The 23,117-nt window shown below is 41.0% G+C and overlaps 2 protein-coding genes and 1 long non-coding RNA gene across 3 annotated transcripts in view; 2 read left to right on the top strand and 1 right to left on the bottom strand.

Moving 5' to 3' along the window:
- Positions 1-23,117, top strand: part of LOC106944639 (leucine-rich repeat transmembrane neuronal protein 4) — a 119,756-nt gene that overhangs the window by 5,719 nt on the left and 90,920 nt on the right. The window lies entirely within an intron of this gene.
- On the bottom strand, positions 17,621-22,741 carry LOC106944665 (leucine-rich repeat transmembrane neuronal protein 4-like). The gene is made up of 2 exons (XM_015027800.1): positions 22,413-22,741; positions 17,621-21,991 (listed from the first exon to the last, which is right to left on the bottom strand). Exons 1-2 carry the CDS (start codon positions 22,414-22,416, stop codon positions 20,349-20,351), a joined length of 1,647 nt encoding a protein of 548 aa, XP_014883286.1. The 5' UTR covers positions 22,417-22,741; the 3' UTR covers positions 17,621-20,348.
- LOC106944928 (uncharacterized) overlaps positions 21,998-23,117 on the top strand; it is a 6,528-nt gene continuing 5,408 nt past the window's right edge. The window contains exon 1 of the long non-coding RNA XR_001424442.1: positions 21,998-22,079. This is a non-coding gene — a long non-coding RNA (uncharacterized LOC106944928). The remainder of the gene's footprint in view (positions 22,080-23,117) is intronic.

Below are 23,117 nucleotides of genomic sequence, written 5' to 3'. Positions count from 1 at the left end.
ACCAACGACAGAAAATAACCTGATGTAACTGCTGTAAACTCATCACGTAGACATCATCATCAGCAAAACTCTGAATATGGCTTCGTCACATTTGAGTTGTGTGTTGTTGTTTGGTTTTGAATAAGTCCTGTGGTTTATGTCTTTATTGCTTTTTTAAGCACCACCTTAACTTTGACCGTCGCTCAGACGTCTCTGCGGAGGCACCCTGCCCCCCCTGCAGGGGAAGCTCAGCCGTGATCCATGTGTGGGGTTACCACAGGTGGGTCAGAGCAGAGCAGTAAATCGAGACCTGCCCTTTTCTGACTCTGGTCTTTCGTCATGCGTCAGACCGGGTCCGTCTCCTCACTGGAGGAAACGGTCCACATCAATTCTCACTCTTTTATTTCTAATACTCACTAAAAAAAACAGCTACACCTCCATAGTGCCATTAACCTTCTCATCCGGTGTTGGACTGTTCAAGTGTCAGAGAAGGCAAATGCTTCTTAAGTGCTTTTCCTGTTATACATCTGTGGTACTTTAATAGAGAGGCGAGAAATGAGGGCATAGAAAATGCAACTGAAGTTCCTGAATTGGGATCAGATACTGCGTTCCAGTTACGAAGTCTGAATTTCAACATGGCGACGCCCATAAACATTGTTTGCAATAGCTCTTACAAACATGATTTTAAGTTTTACTCTCCATAGGCAAACACCTCTTTTAGTTTGTTCAGTTTAGAGTTGCAGACGTTTCATGTAACAGTAGTTTTCAGATGCACTTTTTTTTTTGAAGTGTCTTGTAAGGGAAACATAGTTTCACCACTGCTTTACCACTGCCTTACAAAAACACAAAATCTCATCAAGTAATTTGGTCCAACTTCCAGCGCAAATATCTTAGTACACTTGAAATAAGACAAAACTAACTTACAAGTAACTCTTAATTTAAGTCAATAATTCCTTAATATTGATGAAGAACTAGTTTCAGTATTTCACACATATTTTCTCATGTTACAAGTGAAACAATCTGATAATGGAAAAGTACTTTTTCATCAATATTAAGGAATTATTGACTAAGAAAGAAAGAAAGCTCCTAAATCTTTCTGGAAAGTTAGTTTTGCCTCATTTCCAAAATACTTGGTAACACTTTATTTGAAGGGGGGTGAATAAGACTGACATGACACTGTCATAAACACCTGTCATGAACATCAATAAGCCTTCATGAATATGACTTTTGTCATAAAGCGTCATTCGGTAAATTATGACACTTTTAATACAAAGTTGACATTATTCAAAATGACGTTGTTATGACAACTTGACATTAACCAAGAAATCATTACTGATATAAATTTGTTATAAAAGTATTATTGATTGCACTTTAAAAATTTGGTAATTTTATGTTATTAAAGGTAAANTTTAAACCAAAANCCTACCAAATACTTGGTAGGATTTTGTGTTTTTGCAGTGTGTTGGTGCGAAACGCGAAGTCCGCTTTAAATGTCGTAAATGGAGTTGCTCCCAGTTTCCCAGCGTTCCAGGTTTTTTTTAATCCAGCTTCTGAGTGCATCTGGAACACAGCACAAACCCTTCACACTGCAGCTTAAACATGTCAATAGCCAGATTGTATTTTCCCCTCCATTGACAGACATGATGGTTATAACATTAAAAAAAATATGGCTGGAACTAACACCAAGACACATGGAGTCCTACCTCTAGTTTTGTTTTTCTGTTGTTTTCTTCTTCTTCTTTTATAAACTGCTGTTGCTGCTGGTATAAAAACATACACCCAGAAGGTTATTCAGATGAATGAGCGATGTGGGCGGATGGGCCAGTGCTAAACTGAGCTGCCCATTCTTGCTGGAGAGAGAAAAAAAGGAAGAGTTTTGACACCAGACTAGCTCAACTGAAAACACACAGATGGCAAATATCACCCGGTTCAATAGGGATTACACGGGCTGAACCATCCAGTCTGAGCAGTTTTCCTGTGAACCGTCTCATAAAAAAAAGAAACAACAGGAAAGGTTCAAGAGAGACGACCCAAACAAACTTGAAGTGTTTAACTTTAAACATGTTGTAACCTTCAAAAGGGTTTATGCAAACAGAAAGTATGACATTGGAGGAAAATGTCAATAAAGACCAAGGTTTTTGTTCCATTTCGCACCATAACTATAACAAAAAATGTCGCATTTATCATACATTTACTCCGTTTATATTAATCTATTTATTTTTTTCTTTCCTTTCTGCTCCTTATTGCTCGTCTAAGTCCAGGGAAGCAGATGTGGCGATTAAAAACATCCCCGTCATGGATTTGGTCCTGAGACAAAATAATCAGAGCAAGCTGTCATGTCTCAAGGTTTCATAAATTCAACTTTGTTGAAGCAAAATTCAATTTTCAGACTGCTGATGTGTGACAAGCCCCTGATAGCGAAGCAGTCACGCAGGTCAGTCTTCATCAAGATGGTTTAATGAGAATTTAATGATTGGCTGCATAAATCAGCGGAGAGGATCTGATAAGGCTTTGGATGTTACAGAGAAGCCTCTCAATAACAGAAAACGGATAAATTATATTGAAAGAAAAGCATTAATCCAAGTGAAACTTCTAATTAACTTTTGTTTTATCAAGTTAAATGGTTATTTTAATTGTGGTTGCATGTTCTTCAGTGAGGGATTTTTGAATGTTGGGTTTTATTTGTTCCCCTCTTGCCTCTGATTAGTTCCTCTGGTTTGCTCAGTCATTTCCCCTCTGCTTCAGTATTTAAGCTCTTTGGTTCTCATTGTTCATGTCCTAATGACTCCACATTGTTCCTGTAGCTTGTTGACTTTTATTAAAATTCTCAGTTTCAGTCACAGTTTGTTGCGTTTGGATTTTTAATAACAAACATGAGGTTTCCGGTTTTATTGAAACATCTTTCAGGCACGGTACGCTATAGGACTTTTGGTAGTGAGTTTGATATTTGATGACTTAATATTATTCTTCATCATGTACAGAAAATTTACATTATATGACCCTGTTTTTTGTAATTTTACAGTTTTGGTCTTTTTCACATTTGACTTTTTAGAACAAAATTGAGCCTCATTACACAAGATGCTTTGCACCAACTATGTGCGTATTTGTGATGTTTGGATAGGATTTACAGAAAGGTTTGTACACTCCCCAGATAATGTGCTGTTGAAAAAGTAATTATGTGACTCCAGTTTCATTCCTGTGCAGTTTTGATATTTTTCAGTCCACCGCAGGATATTTGGTTCTGCCGTGTGTAAATTTGAACAAGTTGTTGGGGTGTTTCATTCCCACCATGACAAGTTATGAACCAGTGTCATTTTCGACAAACTGCCAAAACTCTACAAAATAACCCAAACAGGGAAATCTGACTCCAATTTCATACTTTTGTAGTTTAGGTACATAAATGACAATGAGTCATGGGAGTTTGCTTTTGTGTAATGGACTCTTTGTTCTCCCTTTGACTATCAATAATTTAAAGTAATTTTCTGTAATCTAAGGCTAATCTGCCATGGAAACAATGTGGCCATTTGACAAAAAATGTATCCTTTGTAAAGACTTTTGGGGGTATGAAGAGGAGTTGCCGTTCCTGGACTTTTCTTGAATACCATAAATTCAACAACCTTTAGGTCGTTCCATGTCCACTTTTGGGAACCAAATAATTTAAAAAGAAATCCTCAGATCGACAGTTTAAGAAAAATCACTTTTTTCTAGAATTTAGTGAGTTAAGGAATCCATGTCTTGTTCTATTCAGGTGGTAAAAACCCTTTTGTTTCAGTTTGATGTGGGGGAACCAATCATCCAGGATCCTGTGATGGTCATGTGTACGAGTTTACTGTCCATTTTGTTTACGGATAGCACTTAAGAGCATCACATGATTGGATCATGCTATGAAACAGCAACAGGAGGAAGTGGAGGGCAACAATGAATCATTTCAGTTTTGCTGAAAGTATTTCATAGCTGCTTCTGCTGATTATCTCCAAAGTGTTTCTGAACTTAGATAATGGAGGATTATTATTATTTTCATGGTTTTAGTGACATGTAGCTGAAAATGTTTGATTAAAAGTATTAAATATCTACCAGCAGGAGGTTGTCTGGGTAATTATCTGGCTCAAATGTCCCTCTTATTCCAACAAGTGGAACTACTCTTTAGAAAATAACGTTCAGTTAAATTCTAGGTCCTTGGATATGAAATAAAAGTTGAAACTGGCAGATGATTTTTCAGTGGGATACACACAAACCATTCAAATAAACCTGGCAGCAAAACATGAGAATTTTTATAATTTCTAAGGTGTTGTATTTTTACTTTCATTATTTTCCTGAAATATTTTGCTCTCTTTGAAAATATTGTCCAAAAATTTGTAGTGTCCTGTAAACCGGGAGTCGCTGCGCTCTACCAAACTGTGCTTTGTTTTATTTAACCGAAGCCCCAGAATGTTACAGGAAAACCCAGAGGGAACGAGAAAAGAAGGGAAAAAAACCCCCCTGGGGAAATACTTACTGTAAAGTTCAGGATTGATGTTCTACTTCTGTGAGGATTTGCTAAGTCAACTTTTTTTTTCTTCATTTGATTGGAGCACAAGCTTTACAATTCAAATAGATGTTCTACATGTCATGTGGATGTGTTTAAAACGCCCGGCAGCTACTCCGCTCCATAATCCTTTAAAGGTTGGGGCCGCAGACATGTCAAACAGTCACATTAACCGAGACCAAGTAATAAAACCCCACTGTCCTTGAGTGGCAGCAGCTTACTAGCCGTTCTGGCATGTACGCGTGCCTTTTTACATGCATTACAATAAAGGAATGCATAAAACCTTTTTAAAATGGTGAGATCTCTTTGTGGTTCAACAGACCAAAGCATCTATCTCTGACAGCACATGGCTATGCAGATGATCATCACATTATCATTTTTACTGCACCCACAACAGAGTCTATAACAGCAATCCGTTCTAATAAAAAAACATATTATGTGTTATGTAAGATCTGAAAATGTGCTAATCATACAATTGTGTGTGTGTGTGTGTCTTTTCAAGGTCTTTACAGTAACATAACATTATTTCAAAACTGAACATGACAGTCGACGTCAAAATAAAAAGTAACTCGCTGTATACGGCCGCTAACGGAGCAATTCATTGTTTTATATCCGGAAATCATTGAACTTGTGTCGAACTAGAAAATCTCTCTCGTGTCCCTGAGGAGTGCAGACCTGAATGCCTTTTATAGCCACACACGGCCGTTCAGACATGCACTGATTTACACAGTGTTCACTTTGTGTGATTAGTGCGTTGTGGAAGTGAAAGAAAACGCTACGATGAATTATAGAGCTTTTTATCATGTCCCGCAGCAAACCTCAGCTCCTTTTAGAAGCGAGGGAATACAGGGCCGTTAAACAAAGCCTGTCCGTCTAAACGTCAGCTATTCACCGCGTACCCGTTAGCGTTACAGAAAGCAGCCTGACGTGTTCCAGTGCAGAGGAGACAGTCAGTCCCTCTAAAAAGATCGGTGTTTCATAAGAAACCAGAACGACACGCATTGAATGCTATTAAAACGATTCACAGCAGAAAAAAAAAACTAAAGGCGTTAGCAACACAAAACAGTACCGAGCACTGCTGATGTTTTTTGTTTTACTTTGACCAACTTGTTACACAAAAAACTGAAAACAGTTTGTGAAGTAAGTGTAAAAGTTAATTTTTTAAGTGCCTTGCAAAACTGTTCATACACCATGAACACTTTCAAATGCTGCCGCCTTACAACCACAAACTTTCAACACATTTGTTTATGACAGGACACATTATGATTTTCAAATATGAGAAGTAAGGCATTAAATTTATTTTTTTAACTTCAGTCATTGTTTTCTGCGGTAAAAACATGCAACTGTTTAACAACACTTTTGATAAAACTGAAGAATTTCAGGGAAGAAACTCGTTTTAATTATGATTCCATTTTTCTTATTATTCTTAAATATTAGATAAATGTTCACTGAATTGCTTGTTCTTTGTGTAATCTAATTCACCACAAACTCAAGGTCTGAGATATTATTTAATCATGTCATGGAATGGTTTTTTTTCTGCATTTTCTTAGACTGAGAATTTAAAATGATGTAGAATCGTTGTCTGAATCTCTTTACTCCAACACACGAATATGCTCAAATAAAAACCATTCCTCTGTAGTTCTGTATTTAAGTTCATCCAGCTTCCCGTCTAAACCGGCCAGTTTCCTTGTCTCTGTTGATGAAAAGCCTCCAAGGATGTCACATAGAGGTTTTTTTTTAAGCCTAATCTGAAAAGCACATCTTCTTCCATACTTTTTCTGCGCTCTCTGAATAGGTGCAAAACATTTTTAAACAAACATCCTTGCCTTTCTTCAGTATAGACCTATGGATATAATAATTGTACACAGAGACACATTTAAAAGTTGCCGGTCTTCACCGACTGGAGTCTAAGGGATTGTCTCTCCTGTCTAGGCCGACCAATAACCCATCATTTGATTCAGGTGTGTTAACCCAGGGAAACATGCAGGATACCGGCCCTTTAAGAACTGACTTTGCACCCCATCGAGTTAAAGGGAAAAACATGGAAACTCTGCACAGGCTGGGAATAAGCAGCTGTGCGTAAAAAGCTTTCAACTGGGTTGGTATAGGAGCAAAACTACGCCTCTCAGCAGGTGGTACAATTTGCATTTAGTTGAAGGGCTGGCAAAACTTAGGCATAACATGAAATGTGGCGTTTTGATTTCAAACCAACCCTCTAAAAGAACGATGCCTCAGTGGGTCGATTTTGGGAAAGTTTAGTTTTCGTTGAATTAGGGCAGAAATTAAAAGAACATCTAGTTCTTCCAGCAACTCCACCCTCTCTGCTTTTGTTGCTGCAAGTCAGTCGCAAATATAATCAAACAAAAGGAAGGACGACATCACTTCCTCTAGAAAGGAAACCTTTACTGTGCATCTGACGGCAATACAATGTAGACGCCTGACATAAAGGGAAGTTACAGACCCCTTTATCCTTCTGTTCGGTGTGCAGCAGTGGCATTTACAGTAAACGTGGCAGTGAATGCAGCATTTCAACGCTCTTACAAGCAATGCAATTAGAAAAATTAAGCAGCAAAAATCAGCTACAGAGGAGTTTGTCATACTTAAACCATTTTATAAAACTGCAAATAACTCAAAGTGACTCAGTGCTTTGGTATTGGGTGCTTATTAAATGTCTAGCCAAGACAAGGGTAAGGGTAAGATAGCTTGTTTTGCTAACATTGAAGCTAACAGTAGAAAATATGTATCATGTATCCACAGCAGGGTCAGAGCAAGTATGGAAAATAAATAAGTAAAAAATTGGCTAGCAGGTCAATTTCCAGGCAGCAGTTGTTAACCCACCTCATTTACTTTTGCTGCTCCTCTTTAAATCTCTGTCTGGTCATTTAGCTCAAAACCAGGCAGAGTGACGTCATAGATCTGGTATTTGAGCTTTTGAGATGCTAATCAACTGCTACCAGTTAAAAACTATACATTGTTGCCATGGTTGCACATCAAATCGCTGTCCAAAGTAGAGAAGTAAGATAAAAAAAATATCCTTCCAGGATAATTGTCCAAACACTTTAACTAAAACACAGAACCGCAGTGAGCAGTGCAATTCCAGAATCGGTTAAGAAGCAGAACATTGACACGACCTAAAAGTTTGACCTTAAACAGAACCATTCGTGCCCAAAAACCCGTTTAATGTGGCTAATTTAGAACTATTCTGCTAAGACGAAGTGGATAAAAATTTCTGCACAGCGACGTAAAAGGCTCGCTGCCAGTTACAGTAAGCGATTAGTGATAGTTGTGCTCCTGTGCCGCCATCTGTGGCATAATTATATTTCAGTTTTAGGGGGAGTTATGCTCTCACGTAGGCCGAGGTATCTTTGGGAAAGCTTTGACCTTGTGAAAAAGAAAATCATCTGTTGGAAACTACTTGGAGTAAAGAAATTTGTAAGGGTGCAACGTTGTGTTTAAAGGAAAGAAGCATAGTTCTAATTTTCAGGAAACATTTGGTGTAAAGGTAAAGTCATTTCCAAATCTATGTATTTTGTTTTCTCTTGGGTGCAGATCCATGCCAGATTCAATCCTTTTTTTTATGGAAAGCCCAGTGTAAAACAATCAAGAGCAAACCATTTAAATCAGCCCTGAAGAGGTAGGTTTGTGTCAACAATAGTTGTGATGAATGATGATTGGGAGAGTAAGACCTTCAATCACATAAAAACAAAATTGCACTACTTGACAGCAGAAATTTGAACTCAACAAGAGAAAGTTTTGCTGCCTCGCCGACTACAATCAGGCATACATTGTTGACAGATTTGCGGAGAATGGAGCTCCGGCCGAGTACTCTGGTTTTCAAACCAGCAAAACACAACAAAATGGATTTCTGATTTAGCCGCTTTTTGATGCCTCTTTTGTCCGTCATTCACTTTTGCTCACAGATGTTTTTTTCTTTCTTTCTTGGGTTTTAATATTTACACTTGCGTCAGACATGCCAAGCTGATGTTGATTGCCGCCGCAGTGTCTCACGGAAGAGGTCAATAAATGCCACCGATTTCCACAGCGAACTTCCACAGACGGGTGGAAAAGAATCAGCTGCCATGCAATCAGATAGGACCCCGTGGGGTAAATTTCAGCTGCCATAAGGATCAAGTCGTTAAAGGCAGTCAAAGCTCATTAATGTAACAGTCTATTCATTCCTGCAAAGCCTCATTTTCCCCCCCCACTCTGCCCTTTAACAACCTTCATCGTGGAGCCTTCTCTGTCTTTATTGAGACGAGTTTGATACTTTTATTTTTATTTTAGAGAGCGCCTTGTCCAGGACTGACGCTGCTTTCATGAAGACTGTTGCATTGAGCCACAGGTACTTTACTCAACCATACCACGTCCATCAGAAACAAAACAAGAGCAAAAATGTTATAATCCTTCATATTTGAATGATCTAATGTTGCTTGTGCTTCAAATGAGGCTAAGTGCAGTTACCATAAATGCGTTTTTTGCTGCTGCTTTGTAATATGTCAAACTAGATTTAATTCTCAGGACTTTATACTGCAGTGACATTAAAATGATCTAGACAGCATAAAAACGCCTTTCTCCTTTCTTAATGTGTTGTAGTTTCTCCTCTGTGAGAACTACTTTTTTGCAGTGCCATGCAAAATATTCACATCCCATGAACTTTTTACCGTTTGAGGCTGAACTGATGGTGGTTCAAGTGTAAATACTGATAGTATGTTGTGAGACAGATATTCCAACTCTGTAGAAAGGCACTGCTCCCAAGTCATCCCGACCAAAAGTAACCAATCACAGCCAGGAGGAGGGGCTTAGCGCTGTCAATCAACTTTATGTACTCGCTGCTAAACGTGCTAATGGTGGAGAAACAACTTTCTGTTGCAGGAAAACCATTTATTTGTGACCGTTCTAACTAGCTTTAGCATTCATGACAGGCAATGCTAGCTGCAGCATAACAGAGTAAGAGTGGTGAGACGTGGGGGATGAGCAGCACTGCATGGAGTGGTGATTGTCAGTGTTATGATCCTTCATATCCTTCTGGCTCTGATTGGTTGCTTTTAATTACATCGACAGAAGGCAGAGGAGCTCACTTTGTCTTCAGATTATTTGTCTTATACTATACTATTATGATATAGTGACAATTTCAACAACAGATGCGTAAAAAGAAATATTTGATTTTGGTTCTTGTGCACCCTCGTAACCCCCTTTCTCATGCCACCCTGAGCAACAGCCGATACAGCAATAATCGAAAACCACCACTGGATACAAACACAAACTGTATCATTTTCTTGCAACTTTACAAATTAAATTGTACATTTATGTTGATCCATCATATGAAATCAAATTAAAATACATTAAAAAAAATAGTAGATGGAACATTGCAACACATTAGCAGGTTCTTGGGGTAGCACTATGTCTGATGCTGATGCTTATTAACTGAAGAACCAAGAGCACGACTGTGCCCTCTGCTCATAAATCTTATACATTTAACTGTTGTTAGCTTTGGGTGATTTCCCAGGTGTGGGCAGCAGAGCGGCTGCAGAATCAGATGGAATAAAACAGGTGAATCTCCACAGCGACATCTCAGAAGAATGCAGCGCAAAACCGGTACGTCACACGGGCTCCGTGTCGCAACGTGTATTGGTTACAAGATCATTTCATTTAGGTCATATATAAATTTATGAACATGACTTCAGGCACTATTATACGGTAGACATTTTCTCAAAGGCAAGTAAAAATGCAGCCAGAAAGGTCAAGCTGTCAGCCGAGTTTCTGCTTGAAATGGTTTTCCTGACGTTAAGTAAACTAAAGTAGCTCTGGGATCGCTCTTTATGAATGAGAAAATAACTCCTAGAATGTAACGTATTCTACAGGACATTTTTACCTTCTCTGTCTATAAATGTGTAAAAGTGAGATTTGACTGCTAGCTGTGCTTTTATCTTGGAAACGCGGGCAGATGTACAGTGGCAGGCAGTAATCCACATTCACTTATCTTCAGCATTAACGTCATATTAATTTTGGGGGCTTTGAATGATGTAAATTCTAGGATGGAATGATGAAAGTACTCCAATTTCAATGCATTTTGAAAACGAGAATTGAATGCCTATGCATGACTATACTGTGAATTTTCACTACATAGTGCGGAGGAATCTCGTGTTTTCGCAATCTGCATCTTAATCTTACTTTTGAAACAATTCTGGGTGGATATTGATCAGTTTTCCGACTAAAAATGATAAAGCTTATTAAGATTGTTTGCTTCTTTTCTGGCTGGGACCTGGATGTGAAGCACAGTTCCATATATATTCAAAGGAATACAGTCAGACGTATTTCAAAAGGTTCATGTTAGCATTCCATATCTGCTCCAAACCCAGTTCTGAGTTTTGATGTGTGTGCGCTTGGAATTGTTACCTAGTAACACAGAAACGGGGTGAAAAATCCAGTAATGATCAATCCTATAATAAACTGGTTGATCCTGGAAGACCAGGGTTACAATCCATAGTGATACGGTTGTTGTGTTGGTATTGGCACCCTCTTAGTCTGTCTCGGTCTGAGAACAGAATCCTCTTCTCAAGAAGTCAGTACCGTCAACTTTGATTAAAGTTTCTGACTGGCTACTTGAAGAAGCCAAATGACCGCTTGGAAAAATTTCTGTGGACACAGGAAACAAAAGCATGTTTGACAAACACTTAGAGGCCTGTTCACCGTCTCTTGAATCTGGTGAAAGGACCAAAGTGTTGAGGTGAGGGTTGAAGTTAACCCACTGACACATAATTTCTCGCCACTTAGTTGGATGAGTTGGGTGTAAGTGTGCATGAGACAGAAGAGATTAGTGCATTTTATTTGAAGAATAACCCTGACTTTAGCATTGTTGAAAATTTACAGACCATACCTAAAAATCAGGTTGCCCTGGGCAACCAATTCAAGTAGCTCCTTCATTTCTAATATGAAGAGTATTTTATACGTCTCTGACAAAACAAAAAAATTATAATTAAAAGCCCCAGACATTCATCCTAATTACATGTAAAAACCAAAACACCTTCATTGTAACACAATACCTGCCAAAGAACAGCCGCGTCCTTCAAACCGCAGTTGAACACTTCAGTTCTCTGTCTAATTTTAATGTTATTTCCCTCTACAAACTTTGTCTCCTTATTCAACTTTTGATTCAATAATACCTTGAAAAGATGTCGGAAGGAACAAATTGCAGTGCAGTCCTTTTCTCTGAGGTCCTTTTGTCAGCGTGGTTATGTTTCTTATATGTGAAAAAAGTTCCTTATGCTGAGCTCTTCATGGGTCTTCTGCCGCCCTCCGCTTTCACAGGTACAGAAGGATAAAGGAGGGTTTTTTTTCTTCTTTTTTTTACGTCCCTGCCTTGAGTGTCTCCCAGGACATGCGACAAAAGGCTGCAACGCCTCGGTATTTGAATGGATTTTACAGGTGACGTGCTCTGCACAAAAGGGAGCGTAACAAAGAGATCTTGTTGTGCAGCGTGGAGCACAGAACAACTTTTCTTCCTAAACTGTGACAACTTCCCTTTGAGTACTTTTATTCTTCATTGATTCTATTTTCATTAATCGTTTGGATTTAACAGCCTGGAACTCATTACTTCAATGTGCCAGCTTAAGGGTAATGCACGTTGGATCCTTAAATTCATCTAGAGAGAAAGGAGGAAACTCGCCCGGTCCCTGGGGCTCATTTTGTCCAATGTAAGGCTCGACGGCTCAATCATCCTTGAAGAGATTGGACGGCGGCCCCTCCACGGAAGCAGTAGGCCATAGAATTGTGAAATATGCTCAAGGACAGGAGCTGCGAGAATTTGTGGAACTTTAGAGTCGTCAGGATTATTGAGAAGCTGTGTGCCATTACATTCAAACGTGAGTCAAATTCATAGTGCTGCTGAGAAGCCTGCCTGATTTAGCTGGAGTCCCGCCAGCCAGTTCACATAATCAATTTCATCATCTTTGAATACGCTGCACAAAAATTCCCTAGGTGGTTTCATTATTTACTCTGAAAGGTTTGGTTTTGCTTATTCGCTCAACTTTTTTATACCGCTTAGTTCTGTTCGGGGTCACAAGAGCCCTGGAGCTAATCCCAGTGATCAAAGGGCCAGGTGAGTGGTAACCGTCCAAATTCATTAAGGGTCACAGAACACACGACGGACAACGAAATCACTGTCAGTCCTGCAGATAAATTTAAAATACCCCAACATGTAAGCTTATGACAGGAAACTGGAGGAAACCAATAAATACATGAGAAGAAGACACCATCCTGTCAACCACCAATCGACCAAGATTCGTAAGATTCATTCGTCTAAGAAGTTACTGCGCCTTTTTTATCGCATTAAAATAATATTTGCATTCCTTAGGGTGCATTAACACGTTCTGTAATTTTTTTGAAAAAGTGAGGCATGCATCCAGCCCCATTTATTCTGATACCTTTAAAGAAAATACAGGACAACCGATTGCCTTCACAAGCCATCTAATTAGTAAATAGTTTTCCTGTGTGTAACTTAATAATTCCATCTTTTAATCGTAAGACTGCGAGTTAGATTCCAGCTTCCTGCCCTGCCGGACATCGTTATGTCCTTGGACAAGGACCTTGACCCCAAGTCGCATCCTTAGTTGCTTACAGATTGTTGTGTCTGTAGTGCAAGTGAGTCAATTTGCTGCATAAGTTTGTTTTTACTGATCACTTTAGCAAATAAACATCGTCATGAAGACCCAAAGAACACACCAGATTAAAGCATGACTACGCTAGAAAACGGTATCCTAAAATCTCACTGTGGGTTCAGTCCATTAGTTGAAATGGAGAGAGTATGGTGCAACTTCAAACCTACCAACAATCGACTGTCTACCTAAATGGAGAAGACGAGTCAAAACGGTATTAATCACAGAAGCATCCAGAAGGTGATTGCTGCAACAATCAACTACCATAGTTTGGAGAATCTGTCAACGGTACAACGATTAGTTGAGCTCTCCACAAATCTGCTGCTTATGGCGGATAGGGAAGTTTGTTGAAATGTTCAAAGAGAGCCACTGCAAGCCCCCTTTGGCAGTTTGCATTGAGTCACACAGGGGAGATGGAAAAACCTGTGGAAGAAGGTTCCAGATGGTAACTGTGGGCTTTCTGCAGTGATCCGCAGCTCAGATGAAAGAATCTGTCAACTACTATTTGCGCACGCCGCAGATCTGTGCTTCGTGGAAGAGGGGTAAGAACACATCTGCTCCTTAAAGAGTCCCACATGTGATCCCACTTGGTGTTTGTTATAATCCGGGGTTATAAACCAACAATGTACATTCACCAGAACACGCCATAAACCCCACTGGGGGAAACATGGAGTAGGGATGATCGAACTATGGGAAGGCCGTTCATCAGCAGGGGGCAAAGAAGCTGGTCAGAGTTGATCAGAGATAAATACCTGCTGGAGGCTGACTCGGACGACAACTTTGATCTTCCAAGAAAGAGCTGTAGTGGATTGTTTTAGATCAGAGCTCTGTCACGTGCTAGAGTGGCCCAGTCAAAGTTCACACCTGAGTCTAATTGAAAATCAGCGACAAGGCTTGAAAAGTGTTAAAAGTGTTAAAGTTGATACTCAAAAAGCACCTGCAGAGAAAGGTGGCTCTACAAAATACTGAGTTAGGGAGGCTGAATACAAATGTGGATCATTATATTTGCTTTTTAATAGTTAAAAAAACTGAAAACCTGTATCATTTAATTCTACTATACAATTATTAACCATATTTTATTGGTTTATTGTATGAAATCCCAATAAGGGATATTAGATTGTGATCTTACCATTTAGGTCTGTGGCTGGAAAGGGGCAAAATAAAAAAAAAAAGGTGAGAGTACGAACATTTGTGGAAAGCTGCTGAGGTTCGTCTCGGAACCAGATTCTGCTCATCAGGAAGTCCAATAAACACAGTCTACTGATGATGAAATGCCACATTTGCTTTACAACAATTTTATTCTCTCGTTAAATAACCAACCGCAACTGCTAGCACAGACTTGCACACTTTCCAAAAATACCCAGTACATTTCCTACAGCAGCATGTGTTGTTTGTTTATTTTTTAAAGAATGATAAGACTCTCTGGTCACAGAGTGAGCTGGCCAGGAAACGCACCGTTCTCCTGCTGTATTTTCCTGCCATGCGTTTATTGATTCTACATTTGGCCTCCCTCCATGCTCGTCTGATTAGAATACTTGGTTCTATATGCCTCACGGTGTAACGATCTCTCCCGTGTCTCGGAGTGAGTTTTTGCAATATTTTTGCCCTCTGAGTTCTATTTGTGCATTGTTTTTGGCTCGGTCGATACCTGCAACACTCCCACAATATTTCATCCCAAACAAATACCCTGCGTAATGATCAGCGGCATGCGGGACTACAGCGCTCTAATCAGCATTCCTCTCCCAGCTACACAATGCCAAAAGGTTTCAAAGCATAAGGAATTGCTTTTTCGCCAGCCACAATATGACAAGTCAAACACTAATTACAATATCTGCCAAAATTATATCAACAAATCATTTTTGCCCGTCTTATTACATTTTCCCCCCACCCCTATTTGGCCTGAAGGTTTTCCCAGTGGACCCTGAAAGAAATTCATCATTTATGCAAGAGCTGTGGACTGAATTTATGGATATAAATTCTGTTGGCGGCATGCCTCTCTCCCTGCCAGCTCGGAGCATAAAGAAAGCCTGAGTCATGTTTAAATATGGACTGTGGGAGGTCATAAATCCTTATCGAAACAACCTTTGACCACTCAGAAACTCCATACATACGGCGCAGCAGGCCTGTGAGCCGTTGACGTAGCCGATAAGGAGCTGGAGGAATTGAACGCTTGTTTACGGCTGAGAACCGTAAAAGACGCTCAGGACGGCACGTTTTTGTTTTTTCCCTCTCCGCAGCTCCAGTCGGCGCGGACAAATTTGTTTCCACTCCTGGGAAAGACGGGTTTTAAAAATAAAAATAAAAAAATGTGTTTTATTACATCAGCATGAACTTACTCTGAGAAATGTATGTTAGAAATAATTGTTTTTCATGGTGGAAGAGCTTTTGGCAATAAGGGGTCATTCAGTCTTCCTTACAACATTTCACAAGGTTAACCAGAAGGATTATTCTGCGATCTCTCTAGATCATCCTGGACTTTTCTCTAATGTTCTCTTCAGCTTACTCCACTCGTTTTCTGTAGGATTAACAACTGGGGACTGAGACGGCAGGAGAAAAACGTTTTGGATCATTATCCATCTGAGGACAGTTTGGGGAGACAAACTAATCTAACAGTCGTGTTTTTGGACTTTGGGAGGAAGCTGGAGTACCTGGACAGAACCCACCAATGCACAGGGAGAACATGCAAACGTCATGCAGAGAGACACCAGGCCGGGATTCAAACCCATGACCTTCTTGCTGCATGACAACGGTGCTACTAACTGCGCAGCCATTGTTATCTAAAGTCCCAATACATTTTCTGTTAGAGTTCATAAGGCTTTTATTTAAAATCCTCCACTATTTCAACAAATTAATTTCATGCAATTTGAGAAGACGTCTTTGGAAGAGGAAAAGAAGCCGACGGCGTCATAGATTTTCTACCATGTTTCATCTTGGGTTGGTTTCATAATCTGCACATAGCGTTTGTTGTCGTCCTTCATCCGACAAAAGTTGAGCTAAACTCCCCGGAGATCTCCAGACTCCACCTGCTCACTCTGGTGTTAGTACAATATAATTTTTTTTTTTCCTAGAAGACCCATTGGCATTTAGATAGTGACTAATGGTTGTCATGGAGATGTGGTGGCCACCCTTCGTCATTCTCTATCAGTGAGCAGTGGACATTTTTTTCCACCTTCATACCCTCATTTTCTCTACTGAGCAAGAAAACTATTCTTTCCTTTCCTAGAAATTGATGCTTTTTTCATGTCATATTTATGCAACAGGGAAAGTAAGAATTCATTATAAAAATGCTTCTCTTAATTAGTTTTCCAGGGATCATTAGGGGTAGCAGCCAGTGTGCCATCTGTAGCTTTAACAACTAAACACTGACGTTATAGAATATTACTTTCTCTAATCAATAAATGGCCTCGAGGAAAAACTTAAATTTATTTTCAAGTTTCTACATCTGCAATGAAACGTATACGTTTATTTAAAGGGTCTTAACACATCTTTACCAAGGCTACCAACAGAAAGCCTTGCTCAATTACTTGCTCTAAATGAACAAGTAATTGAAGCGGGAAGAAAAGGTCGCAACAAGGTGGATGATAACTAAATTACAGCTAACCCGTCTCGACCTCGGCCGCACTGCCTCCAGTCTCTCCTTCATTTTCCCGCACCAGAGCGATTCTTCTCGCCCCGAGAGGTAGAACACCGTCGAACCGAGGATTTTCCTGCACGTTTCTGCATCCAAATCGGTTTCATGTCGTCCCACGAAAATAAAAAAACAACAAAACGAAACAAAGACATCTGCTACTTAAGCTCCTCTGGCTCTGAAAGCAGAACCTAAAAGTTTAAACCCGCTCATTTCCAGGCTCTCCTCTCCGGAGCCCAAGGTGGAGCGTGTAATCCACTTGTGGCGGGTTGAATGAACACTTCCGTCGGGGATTTAGGAGAACCAGAGGAGCTCGCAGGAGGAAAGCAGCAAAAGGAGGCGTGTGGAACCACGACAGCCGCCTTCGAAACACAACCGAAATGTGTCACGTTCAGGCAAAAACACACAGATTAAAAGGCATTTCTTTCTTTCCACGCAGTGGCTCTTAGAAATGTGCATATCTCCTGTTAAGTTTTATTTTTATGTTAAAAAAAAGACACCATGATAAATAGTTTTAAAACTGTTCTCACCTTTAATGTGACATTAGCTTTGTACACTTAATCATAAAAACGAAGCAATCTGTTAGGGTGGGGGTGGGGTACATAAAACTTTTAAAAAGCAGGAGGAGCCCGGTTACATAAGAGTGAATCCCTTAAACTAACGCTTTGTTGAAGCACCTTTTTATTCAGTTTCAGTTTGCAGATTGCTCTCTCAGCACTCTACATCTTCTGCTACTAATATTTGCCTAGATGCTCAGTTATATTTAGTCCGGCGCTCTGCCTCTGCCATTGTGAACCATTAATCTTCTGGTGAAGCTGTTGTTTTCGTACGCGCGTTTGGACTTATTTTGATGGGTAAACATGAGAACTCTCTTCACCTTTAGTTGATTTTGAGTCAAAATGGACCCAAAACCCTCCAGAACTTCTTAATCAGTCTTGACAAAAACCTCAGTTTCATAAGGCGAAAAGTAGTGCCACAGCATGATGCTGCCACCACCATGCTTCATTGTGGGGAGGTTTTTTTTGTGTTTTTTTTTGTTTGGTGATCCACAGTGAAAGGTTCAAGTTTGACTTCACTCCACCATTATTCGTTTTACCAGAATATTTAACCAAACCAACATATTTTCTTCTGTTTATCAGCCATGTTAGTTTTGACTGAAACACTTTAACTTACTTTTACTCTTTGGAATATTTAGTGCAGCTTTGTTTACAGTTTGGTCATCTGCTGCGGTGTTGTGTAAAGTTGGTGAATGATGTCATAGCGATACGACGTGCAATAAATAAACACAGGCTTAACCAAACAGCGTCGATGTCTTCCTGATCTGACAAGCATAAAACCTCAATAAACTGTTTCGCTACTAGAGAAAAATGAACTGAATATTTCAGTCCCAACAACAAGGTTATATTAAAAGTTTTATTTCTTACATGTTAGTTGAAAAAATTTGAACACAAGGTTTTGTTGTGCATGGTATTGTTGAACCACACATGTTAGAAAGTGAAACTTAAGCTGGTCATCACACGAGAAACAATACTGTTTGCCGTTTCAACACACCATTTCTCCTTTCCACATAACATAAATTAGATCTCACTGGATATAGATTACCTTAAATATTTAACCGCATTTTCATTCTAGTGAACATTTTTGCTGTTATTTAGTTCTTGTCATTCCTCTTGTTTTTTGTTGTTTTTTTTCCAGGAAAATACTCATAAGTGATTTTCAGCCACAAAGTTGACAGAGAAATGCAGAACACAACAGTCGCACGTAAACACAGGAGACTGTGTTTACATCTGGAGAGAGAGCAGAACCGGAGGCAGATGACCAGGGTAGAGACGTTTTTCAGGGACCCAAGGTCTTATTATGATTTTATTTATTTTTTATTTTTACAAATTACAATTAAATTTGAAGGCTATAAGAGGCTTCTAGACAACAAAACAATTAGTTGTTATAAGTGGGGGGTAAGGCTCTACTGCAGTACAACCAGAATGCAACAGGACGTCCTATAACTCTTCCAAGTGTTGCTGTAATCCTCTTGGCAGCCCCCCGGCTCTTGTTTTATTAAATGTGTCACTTATTTTGCAATTAATCTCCTCAGTTGTTGATGAGTTTATTCAATGGACCATGGCATGCAAACGTTGCGGTGTAATTGTTGGTACCTTCACGCAACGAGATCCATTTGATCCTTCGTGACCTCGCTCTCTGGAAACGAGGGCTTTAGCTTACAGAGGCAAACGAGCAAACATCAGGACAGATGAGCATCATCTCAATTTAATCTGATTCATAACAACATGAAGTTGGTGTGAATCTTCACGCTGAGATGAAACCAAAAGGTGCGTGTTAATTTGATGGTGTGCAAACTTATGCAACCGGGCTACTGCACTTTTCTTTGTTATATTTTCCCTCTGTTTCTTCAGTTGAACTGACATGTTTCAAATTAAAGGTTTCACCTCGTGAATTGGCGTTTTAACCAGAGTGCGTACACTTTTGCCATTGCTCCTGTCATGAATGGGTAAAGTACAGACTTTTTTCTGTCCTTTGATTTCTTTTTTTGTTGTTGTTTTTCCTCCCATCAACCGTCAGTGTTTCTTTTAATTTGTACAGTCAAAAACACACGTATTAATATATCTTTACACAAACAATGCATAAATATAATGACAGCAATAATAAATACAAAACTTGATATGAAAATTAACGCTGTTACTCCTCTCACACTCACTCGCACACACACATACACAGTCATCCAAGGCCTTAACTGGACCTGACACATTTGTACATCTCAGTCCTGAGGTTAGTCTCATGAGCTTTAAATATCCCTCATTTGGGTCGATTGTGACGATACAAACGGAAAACGTACATATTTTCTTTTATCCGTTCAGACAGATCATCTCCCATGGAAGAGAAGCATCTTTAATAAGGAGAGTGGCTTCATGCAAATGATGCTCTCTTTGTGATTGCCCCCCACCCCCATCATACACACGCACACACACACACACACACACACACACACACTGGGTACGGCTGAGCCCGTCTGCCAACTGTGGAATAACTCAACCGGACTAACGCTATCTGTGAGAAGAAGGTGCAGAGCTGTTACTCGTCTGACCAGATGGCAACGGGACGCACTCGCACACGTACAAACTCTCAGAGAGCGCATATGTCCTAAATGCTTTACGAGCTACATGATTGGAACCGAATGAGTAAGTAAAAACAGTGGCTTTGTAGGTTCATGAGAGTATGCTCTGACTAAGAACAAGGTCAGTCTCTCCGCAGAGCCCATTTGTGCCGCAGCAGATGTCCTGTCGTGGGTTTGGACCGTACACAGCTAATCCCACCACTCCTCCCATGTCAGTCGGGGCGATAATTAGCTCCAAATATATCTTCCCATTCAATTCATCCTTTCTGCGCACATCGTCGTGCCAAAAAGCCCCAAGTATTTCCTTCAGCGCTGCAGACTATCTGCTTGCATCAGAGATAAAGCCTCCTTATCTTCCAACAGAGAAAAAAATCAAAATCCATTTATCTCCGCTCGGAAAACGAGACCGCGTGTCTCCTGAGGGCGGAGCACTCACACCTCACACTCTATGGATCCTGAAATGGTGCACGTGCACGGCCTGTTTTCATTCACCAATGAGTCCAGCGCCTCCGAGTTGGAGTGGTAAGTCAGGTAGTACTCCTGCAACTGAGAGTTCAGGTCCTGTTCCTGCTTGCGGGCCTTTTTCCTGCGCTTATGGTTGACTGAGTGCTCCTGCAGCTGCCTTATGGTGTTGGGGTAGCGCCTCCACGAGACGTAAATAACCAGCAGGATCAATGCCACTGACAGGAACAGGGCTACGCTGCCTGCAATGATTTTATGGAAAGCCATATGTTCAAACTGCAGCTCTGGGATAAATGGCGTGGAGGTCTGTGGAGCAAAGGGGGGCATAGAGCTCAGGGTGGTGGTGGTGGTGGAGGCGACGGTGGGATCCGCCATCTTTATGTGTGTCCCGCCAGGACTCAGAGGAGATGGGGTAGATTTCTGTGGTGGTGGTGATGGATGAGTCAGGGCTGGGACTCCGGTGGCCGCCGACCAAACCGTGACGCTCACAGCTTGGGTGGAGGTCAGAATGACCACAGTTGTGGTCGAGAACATGTTTGCAGCGTCCCCGCATATCGAGCGGTTCCTCACCACTTCCACCACCCTTTCGCCCTGCGTGGCCTTGGGACCGCTGCAAATCATGTTGATGTCTTTGGGGTCCCTGAAAGTCCGGAGCCAGCCCATGAGGGGGCAGATGCTGGGGCTGCAGTCCCAGGCGTTGCCCGCCAGGCTGATTGTGGTCAGGGCGGTCCACGCCTCCACCACCTCCACAGGAACGCTGCTCAGCTTGTTAGTTTCCAGGTTAAGCGTCTGCAAGCTCGGCATGCAACGGAAAACGTCCGGCTCCAGCGTTTGGATTTCGTTCCCAGACAGATCCAGCTTCTGCAGTTTCGGCCAGGTCCAAGGAACCCCTTGGCTTATCGACCGGATGCGGTTCCACGCCAGATAGAGCGCCTGGAGGTTGGTAAGGCGTGGGAAAATGTAGAAATTAATCCGGGAGAATTGATTGTGTTCCAAATGTAGCTCTCTCAGCTTGAAGAGTCCCAAAAACGTGGTGCGAGTGAGGCTGCGCAAGCGGTTGTAACCCAAGTCCAAAAACTCCAAGCTGCGGCATTCCAGAAACGTGCGAATGAGGATCTGTTTCAGCCCATTAGATCTGAGGTGCAGATTCTGCAGCTTGCGCAGCCCGTAGAAATAGCCTGGCTGCAGAGACTGCAGCTGATTATAAGAAAGGTCCAGATTTCTCAGGTTTGGTATGGCACTGAACGTGTTGTTGTGCAGAAAGCTCAGCTTGTTGGAGCTGAGAATAAGCTCCTTCAGCCTGCGCACGCCGTGGAAGGCTAAGGCGTCGATGCTGTGGATGGAGTTGTGGTCCAAGTAAAGCCAGATGAGCTGATTGAGCTGGGCAAACTGGTACGGCAGCAGAACCAGCAGGTTGTTATAGCGCAGAGACAAACCCTGGCACCCCGTCGTGATGTTTATTGGAATGTCTTGGAAGATGCCGGACTCGCAATAAACAATCTTTCCTTCACAGCGACAACTCGCGGGGCACATCCTCTCCCCCTTGCTGAGCAGCAGCAGAACAGCTGCCTGCAGAAGAAGACAAGATAACCTCCAGTCCAACATCACAGAACCTGTTGGGGGTAGAGTGGGGCACAGGCAATCAAAGGGATGACTCAGTTTCTGAAAATGCATGCAACAAGATGGATTGAATGAGTAAAGGTAAGACTTTCTTTTCCTCAAACAGTGGCTATGCTCTGGGTAACAGCTTGATGTCTGTTTTTGAGACCTGCTTCATTAAGAAATGTTCACAGGTACTTTTACTATTTACAGATGCATATGAAGACAAGTTGGAGACGAATGTAGTTTTTATTAAGCGAACAGGTATATGTAAAAAAACAATTTTTGTAGCAGAAATGCTGGCAACGAATAGAGACAGACTCATTATAGTAGAAATCTTTCAGTTTAAGCTGATCACAGCTGTCGTCCTGGCTACAAGGAGACTGAAGAGACAGAAACTGTGTCACTAAAACAGTGAAAAACTGAATGACTTACCCATTATCACTGAATAAAGGAGTAATCCTCCGGGGGAAGGAGAGGAGAAAAAAATGGATTAGGAGCGTTTTTTAAACTGGTCTCAGTCAGTCTGCGCAGCTGCAGGGGTCGGTCCGCATACTGAGCGCTTGCACTTGGGCAGCAGACGCAAGTTTCTCCGCAGCGGTCAGAGCCGCGCCGGGTCCTACGGGTGACGCTTCATAAAGGGGGACGCTGTCTCACTTGGCTTGTAGTTGGACCCGCCGCTCCACTTCAGTCTGCTGTGCTCGCAGTTACCCATTTGAGCGCTAGTGGACTGATGCACATCACCCCCTCCTTCTCCTCTCTGTGCTCTCTTTCCCTCCTGCCTCTCTTTACCTCACTCCTTTCTCAGAGGCGTAGGCGTCCTCAAGAACCTAAGCTTACAAATGATGGGTTTCTGCCATGGAAAATCTTGCCATTAACTAATAATTGCTAGGAGTGTTTATCAGTTTCATTTGATTGCTGCTGGTGTTTTTAGGGATGTTGAATTTAAATGTGGACCATGTCCTCTGGTATGAAGGGTGAAATAAAACAGTTTTCCAGGGATTTTTTGTGAATCTTAATAGATTTAGTTCATTTTTCTGATGTTTGCCAGAAGGCGTGTTGATCTGCTGTGAGCAGTATTATGTGAAATTGACTTTTCTTTTTTTTTTTTTTTTTTTTTTATTTTTTTTCACGTGATAA

The sequence above is a fragment of the Poecilia latipinna genome, unplaced genomic scaffold, assembly GCF_001443285.1.
Source record: "Poecilia latipinna isolate Pla-1442-1.1 unplaced genomic scaffold, P_latipinna-1.0 Scaffold8, whole genome shotgun sequence".
Classification (NCBI taxonomy): domain Eukaryota; kingdom Metazoa; phylum Chordata; class Actinopteri; order Cyprinodontiformes; family Poeciliidae; genus Poecilia; species Poecilia latipinna.
Note: the sequence above shows the minus strand (reverse complement) of the source record. Positions and strands in the feature narration are given on the sequence as shown.